This window comes from Hyaena hyaena, unplaced genomic scaffold, assembly GCF_003009895.1.
Source record: "Hyaena hyaena isolate Hyena2069 unplaced genomic scaffold, ASM300989v1 scaffold_32, whole genome shotgun sequence".
Lineage (NCBI taxonomy): Eukaryota > Metazoa > Chordata > Mammalia > Carnivora > Hyaenidae > Hyaena > Hyaena hyaena.
This window is the reverse complement of record NW_024080663.1, coordinates 158,999-169,827: the sequence shown is the minus strand read 5'-3', so window position 1 is coordinate 169,827 and position 10,829 is coordinate 158,999. Positions and strand designations below refer to the sequence as shown.

General features: G+C 45.8%; 1 protein-coding gene across 1 annotated transcript; it reads left to right on the top strand.

The window, feature by feature from the left end:
- The first annotated feature begins 1,268 nt into the window (after window positions 1-1,268).
- On the top strand, window positions 1,269-3,003 carry GPR88 (G protein-coupled receptor 88). The gene is made up of 2 exons (XM_039228464.1): window positions 1,269-1,401; window positions 1,780-3,003. Exon 2 carries the CDS (start codon window positions 1,849-1,851, stop codon window positions 3,001-3,003), a length of 1,155 nt encoding a protein of 384 aa, XP_039084395.1. The 5' UTR covers window positions 1,269-1,401; window positions 1,780-1,848.
- Window positions 3,004-10,829: the final 7,826 nt, after the last annotated feature.

Below are 10,829 nucleotides of genomic sequence, written 5' to 3'. Positions count from 1 at the left end.
GCATATGCCAGGTAGAGGTCACCTCAGGTTTCAGAGCTAGGGAAGAGAAAGGTTGGAATTATGCATGGGTATTCACAGAAAGTTTGGGGAAAAAAAGGGGGGGGGCTTGGAAGTCACTGGGTGAAAAGTTCTCATTTGTCAGGATGTAAAAATGACTCATCACAAGACCAGTTGGTGGCCTCTTGGCTTAGGACTCGGGTGTCCTGAAACCCCACCTAGCACTGTCTTCCATCATGTCATGTTACCATATTCCCTATTGAGTTTCCAAATAAATGATTTTCCTAGCGAAAAATGATTTATTGGAGGGGGTGGGGAAGAAACGGTTGGCTTCTATGGAAAGTTTCCCAAGTTGAATGACTGAGTAAGTGCTTCATCAAAGAACTTTCCAGCATCTGACTGCAAATTTCCATCTAAGACCACAAAATAAAAAGTCCTCAATAAAGGAAGAGCCATCTTTGTCACTGACACTGTGCATTAGTCAGGTTTCTTTCTTTCTCCCTGACACCTGCTTTTACCCTATTTCATTTTTACCCTCTAACCATTTCATCACCCTACAAGCCAAACTTGGAAAGGAGTTCGGTGATGAGAATAAAATCAAAATTATGATCTAAATTGAGACATGGGGGTTTTCTGTGGATAAGTGTCCATGTCCCACCTTACCAAAGAAAAAATGAATTTCATTTAGGATATAAAGTCATTCTCCCTGAAAGCGTGGGATGGCAGAGATCAGTCCTGGGTACTAGGGGTATATTTGTCCCTCAGGAAAACCTTGCCCACAGACTGCATGACGACATATTATTAGGAGCATGTTAAATTTTATTCTAACACTGATGGGAGGAAAAGAAAATGAAGGAAAGAAAAAGGAAGCAGGGTGAAAAATAAGGTGATTGAGAGAAAAGAAAAGACGGAGAAACTTGTTAATTACAGGACTTTCTGAACAAGATTTTTTTTTTCCCTTTCACAAGATAGAAGCTATTGAATAATTCATGCCAAGCGTGGAAAGGCTGCCTTTTCCCTGGGTGATGTATAAGTGAGCACGAGAGAGCTTCGTGTGGGTTCACCACAACAGCCACCACTCTTGCTCTGAGCACAGGGTGCTCTCCTCTTGAGCTCAGCTTCTGCTTTTGCAGCCAAGCATCCTTTCTTCTGCTGCCTGCCTGCCCACCCTTCTGGGCTTGCAGCCTTCCCAGCCCTGCTGCCCGCCCAGAAGCCTCCCTGCAGCTGCTGGGTTCCGCCTAGGACCATGTGTGTGGCTGCTGCTTGGGAGAAGCAAGCACTTGCTCCTGGCGCTGATCCCAGCTGAGTTTCTCCTGTTGATTTTGGGACCACAGATGCTGCTGCTGAGGAGGTATTTCCTGGCATCCCTGCCTCCGCTACTGCCAGCAAAGGACCAGCCCCAAAGTAAGGTACCCCCCAACAACCCCTCTCCCTTGGCGTTTTCCCCAGCTGGGATAGCTCTGCTTTATTTTCTCCTGGAAACCAGGGGCTCCATCTGGCAATATTCCCACCTGTGTGTGTGTGTGTGTGTGTGTGTGTGGTGTGTTTGGGGGGACAAGGGGAGACCCTTGGTATTGCTCTGTCCAAGGGCTTCCCCGGTGCCTGCTGAAAGCAAAGAGGCCTCTCCCCTGGCACTGGAGACATTTCCGAGGCAGGCACCTGTCATCTGCCACCCCCGTTCTTCTCGAGCTCCTTCTCTCCCCCTCCCCCAGCCCATTATTCTGCTTCAGCCTTTTGTGTCGGTGGCAGAGGGCTGAAGGGATGTCTTTGCCCTCTCTGCAGGCGGGTGTCAGGATGGGCCACGCCGTGAGAAGCCGATGCTAGCAAGCGAGGTGTGAAGAGTTGGCCAGAATGACCAACTCCTCCTCCACGTCCACCTCCTCCACCACCGGGGGCTCGCTGCTGCTGCTCTGCGAGGAAGAGGAGTCGTGGGCGGGCCGGCGCATCCCCGTGTCGCTTCTGTACTCGGGCCTGGCCATCGGGGGCACGCTGGCCAACGGCATGGTCATCTATCTCGTGTCGTCCTTCCGAAAGCTGCAGACCACCAGCAACGCCTTCATCGTGAACGGCTGCGCCGCGGACCTCAGCGTCTGCGCCCTCTGGATGCCGCAGGAGGCGGTGCTCGGGCTCCTGCCCGCCGGCTCCGCGGAGCCCCCCGCCGACTGGGACGGCGCCGGCGGCAGCTACCGCCTGCTGCGGGGCGGGCTGCTAGGCCTGGGGCTCACCGTGTCCCTCCTGTCCCACTGCCTGGTGGCCCTGAACCGCTACCTGCTCATCACCCGGGCGCCGGCCACCTACCAGGCGCTGTACCAGCGGCGCCACACGGCGGGCATGCTGGCGCTCTCCTGGGCGCTCGCCCTGGGCCTCGTGCTGCTGCTGCCGCCCTGGGCGCCGCGGCCCGGCGCCGCCCCCCCGCGCGTCCACTACCCGGCGCTGCTGGCCGCCGCGGCGCTGCTGGCGCAGACGGCGCTGCTGCTGCACTGCTACCTGGGCATCGTGCGCCGCGTGCGCGTCAGCGTCAAGCGGGTCAGCGTCCTCAACTTCCACCTGCTGCACCAGCTGCCCGGCTGCGCCGCCGCCGCCGCCGCCTTCCCGGGCGCCCCGCACGCGCCGGGCCCGGGCGGTGCCGCGCACCCGGCGCAGGCCCAGCCCCTGCCGCCCGCGCTGCAGCCGCGGCGGGCGCAGCGGCGTCTCAGCGGCCTGTCGGTGCTTCTGCTCTGCTGCGTCTTCCTGCTGGCCACGCAGCCGCTGGTGTGGGTGAGCCTGGCCAGCGGCCTCTCGCTGCCCGTGCCCTGGGGCGTGCAGGCGGCCAGCTGGCTCCTGTGCTGCGCCCTGTCCGCGCTCAACCCGCTGCTCTACACGTGGAGGAACGAGGAGTTCCGCCGCTCCGTGCGCTCCGTCCTGCCCGGCGTCGGCGACGCGGCGGCGGCCGCCGCTGCCGCCACGGCCGTCCCCGCGGTGTCCCAGGCGCAGCTGGGCACCCGCGCCGCCGGCCAGCACTGGTGACCCGGCCGGGCCCCGGGGGGAGCAGAGATGCGGGAGGTGCCGACGTCGGCGCCGCCTCCTGCCCTTGTAAAGTCCCCTCCGCCCGAACGAAGACTCCTGCTGGCCAAGCCCGATAAACCGGTGCGAAGATTGCGCCTTTCCACCCCGGTGGGATAACCTGTCGAACCAAGGTCTTTCCCTAAATGGGGTCCCCGAGGTCATTTTGAACAGCTACCTGATTTTTACCCTTTGTTTCTGTGTTTTAGAGAAATCCTAAAGTCACAGCACCGGAAACTTCAAGAACTTGCACACTGACATTTTAAAAGAGCAGGTTAATTTATTTCAGCACTGTTTTTGAAAAAGAGATTTGATAATGTATTACCGTCCCCACCTTCATCGTCTTATGATGTAGATTAAGCACCTCGAGTGTGCATGAGCCGAAGGAAATAATTTTGATGAAGGAAATATTTAAGAAGAATTTTAGAAAGTGATCTATCTTTGATGATGCTTCTGTTATAATTTAGCCTTTGCATTAACGTGAAGAATGAGACCACAGGTATGCACACCAGTACGAACTGCTATTAAGACCTCATGCCCTTTATTCTTAAAAGGGTTTTTATAAAGTCACATCCTTGCCGAATGAGACAGAATCTTAGCCAGTGAGAAAAGGGAAAACAGATTTATTATTTTACACCCGTTTTTGCACTTCTAAGCCTGAACATTGGCATTACCTTGCTAAAGTGAAAGTTTTCCATTGTGCTGATCGATGGTCTGAGACAGCAATGGAATTTTGAAAACAAACAAGGGGTTATCTGTTTTAGGGACCAGTTTCATGTTTCCAATAGCATGCACACTTGTGGCTACCCTCATTTTGTAATCAGTTTATCCGCCGTATGAGTGTGATTGCAGCTTTGAACCTTCTGTACTATAATGGTTGCTAAAGAGAATAAGTCCTTCTGTTTTCTCTTTAACATTTAAAATCTCTCAATGCACATGATATAATTAAACACTAAGAATACCATGACTGCATAGCTGATATTAGCTGCTATTGCATGCTTCTAGATGCTAGAACTTACTGGGCATGTGGTATACTAAAGCAATACCCACTAGACAAGGACATTTTACTTCTTCCAGACACCAGAAGAAGGGGCCTTCAGTTATTTGAAAAGAGACACGAGACACCCTGGCTTCCTTACAGTTCTTGTCTTGACCCACTGTATGAGAAACTCCCAGTTGGGACTTTATCTCGCAAGTGGAACCACAGTCAAGACGGACCACTAATAATGGTTTTGGCTCTGCAGAGCAGTCTGTGCTCTTCTAGGGTTTAGATAAGCCTCACATTAGAAAGCAACACTGTTCTTTATGTAGTTCGTATATATATTACCCTGACACTCAACCTTAATATTGTGTCTGTTAAAGGAGGTATCATAAACTCAATTATACAGAGTGAACAGTCCAGATGGGAATCCGTTTTAAAATGTAGACTTTGAGGCTTGTCATTTCCAGCTTTGGTTTGCTAAATTTACTTAGAAATAGTTGAAACACAAAATCATGTGTAATCACTTTATAAAACTAAAATGGGAAAGAAGCAACTTAAGCTAATCATGTATTAGCATCATGACTGCTACCGACATCCAGTATGGGGCTGAAGGACCTCCATGAACTGTGTAGTTCAGAACAAAAACAGCTCGCTTTGTTGCACTCTTGAGCATTACAAGTTAGGATAGTGGGAGCATGGGTGCATTTGGATAATCATGGGAGTTGCAGGAAACCTAGACATGTTTGTAGTAAAAGAAAACAAATATGTTCATTACCAATACTAGATCAGCAGTCATTTAATTAATCTATCCCCTTTGTGCATGTACCATTGCTCTCTCACTACGGTTTCATCTATTCCCATTTTCCTTGATTCAAATATTTAATTAAAGTTCAGACAACGATATACCTCTGAGTTTTTTTCTTCTGTCTCTGGTCTTGCATATCTGCTTGAGAACACCGTAACAGAGGACACTGTATTCCAAAGCACTGGTGATGAAAGTAACTTCTTTGTTCTGGCTTTATTTAACTTTATTTCTTGTTTCTAAAATTGTTTCTACCTTATATAATTAAATAGGTTTGTATGCCAGCATTTAAAAGAAATAGGTAGGATTTCCTTTCTGTAAGCGTAACTGAGTTGGGGAAAAGGTTGCAACAACAACAGAGAGCTGAAGGTTTTCCTTTTTGGGGGGCAGGGCTGGGGGACACTTCCCTATATCTCTAGCAAAGAGGTCTTCTTTTAATCAGGCCTCTATTTTTGTTTCTTACTGGGGATGCTGCAAATGATTTCTCCCGCTGTTCCCCAAAGCAATTGCCACACATAAAAACTTAGCTTCTCAAGTACCCGGTATCTTCCAATGTTTCTGGTTAACACTGAGAACCATCTTATGCTGGCTCCGTGCCATTTGGGAGACCTACTTTAGGTTATATTTACTGGTAATTAACTCCACAGGACTGATTCACTTTTAATTTCGAAGTAGCAATGATGTGTCTAAAAATGCCTTACTAGGGCAATAGCTGGAGTGTTGGAGTTATTGCTTTTACAAATTAAGTTAATGGAGATTGTGTTCTTATTTAAATGAAACCACATATTATCCACTCAGGAATAAAAAATTCTAATTGCTGTTGTGGGCTGCCCTACTTTGCCTTTTCTACTTTTTTCTTTAGGTATTATGCCTATGAAGACATATAGCAACCCCCCATTCCACCCTTCCCTTGTACTTTAATGCTAAATTCTAGGATGTAATAGGTATTCTTCCTAGCATTTCTCTCCTTCCCAAATGAGGTATGTTCATAAACAAGAATTCTCTCTTATACAAAGGCATTCACAGGCCATTTTTTTTTTTTGCTTTAAACACTATAGGGCTGTAACTCTTTGATAGAGAAAGCCCTTGGAAAGCTCTTCTCACCAAGAGCATGCTGGTCCACTTCATCCTCATGGTTCAGTGCATCCCTGTTCTTTGGATGACCACCATATTGGCCAACTTCATCGTTTCATGTGGAAACTTAATTCTGTTCCCCCAGGCACCCAGACAATGCTCATCTGGCTCTTTGACAGTCCTGGGAGCTGACTTGGCAAAAGACATCAGTGGCATAAATTTAAATTCAGGAACATTGAGACAAATTGTAGATGACACTTATTCTCAGAGACCTGCCCTTGATGTTCGTGGGTTGTGGGGCAAGAACGGGGCTCCAGATGGGAGTTCTTGGTCTGTGGAACAAGGTGCGGGTGGGGGACCCTTTCTTTCTCCCTCTATTCTCCCCTTCAGTACTTTTAGGGGCCTCACATATGTGAGGAGCCTCAGCCTACAGGTCAAAGCTCTGCCCACACTCACCTTTCAAGCATCACCTGCTCACCTCTAGGGCTTAGTGATGCACGTACGGGGGAAGACCAAGCCTAACAAGTGGCCTCAAGACATTTAGGCAGGAAATTCATGGGTTCCAGGTATTAGGGCTTGTTGAGGAGGCCCAGGCTCCAGGCAGGTAACTTTCCTTGGGAACCCTTTCCCTGTGGAAAAGAAAGTGGCCAGAGAAGGGTGGGAGCAGGCCCTTTAAATCATGAGACCCGGGTTGGGGCCCGTGTATCTTATTATTTTTATTTTTTTACAAATAGTTTATTGTTAAGTTGGTTTCCATATATCACCCAGTGCTCATCCCCACATGTGTATCTTGAGTTTAAGGTGAATACCACTTTCACGTAACTGCTCCTCAGGCAGCCTTTCCTAGCTCCTCCCACCTGTGGGAAATTCCTTAACCAAGTGCTCCCAGGTACTTAGTCACGTCAGCCCTAATGCAATAGGTAAGTAGGCTGTTAAGGAGGGAGAGGAAGGGTGGAGATCAGACAGCGATGGTACGTGGGGTGTACTGCACAGTTGCTTTGACTTGGGTGTATCTTTGGAAATTTTCATAATGAAAGTCGAAAAAAGTAAAGCCAAACTCAGAAAAGAAGAAAGAGGTGAAAAGAAGGAAGGAAGGGAATGACAGAGAAAAGAAAGAAAAATGACTAATGTACCTAAGGTCACGTAGTAATTAAATGGAAAAACTAGGATTTAAACCTTTTGTCTGACTCGAGCGTGGGAAGTAACCACTGTAGTGCAGGATAAAATCAGAAGTTTTAGTGAGGTGTGAAATTCCCTCCATGATGTGACCATTCCCTGATTTCCCCAATCTCTCTCTCTCTCTCTCTCTCTCTCTCTCTCTCTCTCAGGCTTGCATCCTTTGCTATATAGCCTAGTTGGTTCATGTTTTAAACGTGGCCCATGTTGTGTGTCTGAGCCTTGTGCATTCAAAGACCTTCCCGGACTGTCCTTGAATCTCATCACTTACCCAGACCCCATTCTTCCTTCCAGGAAGGCTCACTAGCATCTACCTCCTCATCAAAGCCCTCCCCACCGCCCCTCCACCCCCACCCCCCACCCCCAGCCATAAGCTCTGCCTCCGCAGAATTCCTGCACTGCTTTGTTCTCACCACACAGTCTTTTATATCATCTCTCTGGTAATGTGTGTGCCTTCAAAACTAGGAAAAATTTTTTGGCTTATTTTTTATTCTTTCAATTTTTTTTTAGAGCAAATACTGCCTTCTATCTTTTAGTAACCAGTTACCTGAAATATACTAGATAATTAACATGTTTATAGTTAAAGACAGTAATTTTGAAAGTAGAAAAGATCTGGTTCTTTCCCTTGCATGTATATTTTTCTCTTAATGAAATAGACCCAAGAATAAATCACATTTCTCAACTCCTATCTTGCCAAGGAATATCCCAGAGTAGCAATATATGGGGATTATAAACCATGTGTATAAATCACAAGCTGTCAGTGCTGTCATTTGGGAGAGATTTAAATTCCTGGTATCCAAGTTCTGTTCATGTTCTGAACAAATATTCAGTAATTAAACATACAATTATTTTGTGGGGCCTTGCATAGAAACTCTGTGTATTTTTGATTTCTAAAATCCTTAGACATTTTTAAAAAATGTTTTAATTTATTTTTGAGAGAGAGAGAGACAGAGTGTAAACAGGGGTGGGGGGGGGGCAGAGAGAGAGGGAGATACAGAATCTGAAGCAGGCTCCAGGCTCTGAGCTGTCAGCACAGAGCCTGACGCGGGGCTCGAACTCATGAACCATGAGGTCATGACCTGAGCTTAAGTCAGAAGCTTAACCAACTGAGCCACCCAGACACTCCAATCCTTAGACATTTCTAATCAATGGCTATACTATTTTGTTAGAATCCTTGGAGAAATAACCGTGGGAATGTCTTTACCTCTTCTTGTCAGTTCACTGGATGGTAAACCCGGATATCATCCAGCCCGGGCTCCTTGCTATTTTTATTAGACAGAAAGTGCTTTAACTTTTCATCTTTTCTTGTATAAATTAGGCCCATTTCCCATTTTTCTCTTCTCAGATAGTAGGAAACTATGTAGCATCCTTTGTATAGTAATGTTGTAACAGATACTCTCCTTTTAGCCAAATGAAAATTCTGTGAAATGTCAACATGGTTGAATTCCCCTATCACTACCAAAATTTGCCCTTATGAAAGTTTTACTTCTTGAAAGTAAGTTTTTTCTATATAAAGATTAATGTCTGTTTTTGAAAAATATTTATAAAATATATGGGGCACTTGGGTGGCTCATTTGGTTAAGTGTCCAACTTTGGCTCAGGTCATGATCTTATGGCTCATTAGTTCAAGACCTGTATCCGTCAGAGCCTGGAACCTGCTTTGGATTCTGTGTCTCCATCTCTCTCTGTTCCTCCCCTGCTTATGCTCTGTCTCTCTGTCTCAAAAATGAATAAACATTAAAACATTTTAAAACATTAAAAGAAGTATAAAATATAAAAATATAGCAGAAATTATAGTATTCATAGTTCCACTTTCCAAAGATTACTACTGTTAACATTTTACTGTACTTATTTACTTTTTTTACAATTTATTTTCCTATGTACAGTTAATTGTATGTAATTAAAGCCAGAAAGTATATACTGATATATTATATTTATAATACACATACACATAATATATACACATATTTATATATATAATACACATAAATACACACACACACACAACTATATTTAAAAAGTGTAAGCAGAGGAAAGATGTTATAAAGAGGGGCCTAGTGACAGATCTTATTTGCCACTAGTGCCTGTAACAATTAGAATATCTTCACTTCAAGTAACAGATTACCTAGCTAAAAGTGGCTTAAACAATGATGACATTTTGTCATCATAGACAGAGAAGTCTGCAGGCATGTAATTCCATAATTTGTTCAAGAGCATCCTGATGTCATCAAGGGTCCAAGTTCTTTGCATCCTTCTACTGGGTCAACCTCAATGTTGTCGCTTTATGGCTCCAAGATGGCTGCCGTATTCACATGCTAGCACAGAAGAGAGGAAAAAAGGCTCCCCTTGCTGTCTCTCTTTTTCATAAGAGAGGAAACTCTAAGAAGCTTCCCACAAAGACTCCCCACCACAAAAGGCTAGAAGTAGATCACATGGCCACTCCTAAAGGAAGCTGAGATGTGAATATCTGGCATTAAAAAAACTATCATGAGAGGTCTATCCAGCTCTTGTTGAGGTACATGATTGATGGTTTGCCATTTGTGCTGTGCCCTACCTACTTGGTAGATCTTTCCTTTTTTTCAGGACTTACAGCTGACTGCAGGTTAAAATGAGTAAAAATTTCCAGTGTCTAGAAGTCATTTATTTTAAGTCTGTTGTGCTGAAATAGGATCTTCTGTGACCCCTATTGTCTTAGCTTTCTGACAGTGAACAGATGGAGCATGTGAAAAACTATGACCCACTGGGCCTCTTTCTGTTTCTATCCCTATCATGGTGGTTTTCTGATGGACTGTAGACAGAGAACTCCTGCTGGGGGTGAAGCAGGGCAGAAGGCCGAGCATATCCTCGGGCTTCCTCAGACATTAGCACTCCTGCAATGGGAATGTGTCCAGATCATGGTCAGAACATACTGGGGTCTGGAGGTGGCAGGTACATAGTCCCCCTCCTCACTCACTGACCATGCGGCAAATAAGAACATGAAGTGGACAGATGGTGAGGGACAACATCATCTCTAAAATGATGAAGGTGGGGGAATGTAAGTTAACGTGAGTGCCAAAATGAGCTTACTAACCCCCTCCCTCTCTTTTCCCTCCCTACTGGTCTAGTGCTTAGAATTAACAGGTCAACTAGCTATCACTGGTCCAGGTGGAGATGGAAGACCAAACAGACCACAGTTCTTGTCCTCATGACATTATTAAACTAGGTCCTCTGTTGAGAAATGTGGCTAGTGGCTATTGGGTATCCACCAGCTGATTCACTTCACCTCCAAGAGGTAGACTAAAAGACGCGGCAAGATTAGCAAAAATGTTTTCTCTTGGAGATCAGATGAATGACAGAAGAGGCATTCTCCTCCCAAAGTATAGACCTTATGATGTTGAAGCAGAGTGCCATCAGGAGGGACAGAAGGACTTATGGTGGAATTGCTCCAATGAGCCATGGACCTGCTTTCTGTCCAGTTTTATCCGCTAGAGGAAATTCATCCTAGTTTCTGGCAGTAGGTAAATTACCGATTGTATCAAGGAGTGTTGGCCATGTATTATTTATTTATTTATTTACCTTCTTCCTTTTTCCAAGTTTTTATTAAATTTCATAAGTTAACATACAGTGTAATACTAGTTTCAGGAGTAAAATTTAATGATTCATCATTTACATCACCCAGCGCTCATCATGACAGGTGCCCTCCTTAATCCACTACCTGTTTATCCCATCCCCCTCTTCCAGTAATCCTCAGTTTGTTCTCTGTCATTAAGAGTCTGT

What these genes read in the sequence shown, in the direction of transcription:
- GPR88 (XM_039228464.1), top strand. Translation starts at nt 1,849, where the DNA reads ATGACCAACTCCTCCTCCACGTCCACCTCCTCCACCACCGGGGGCTCG.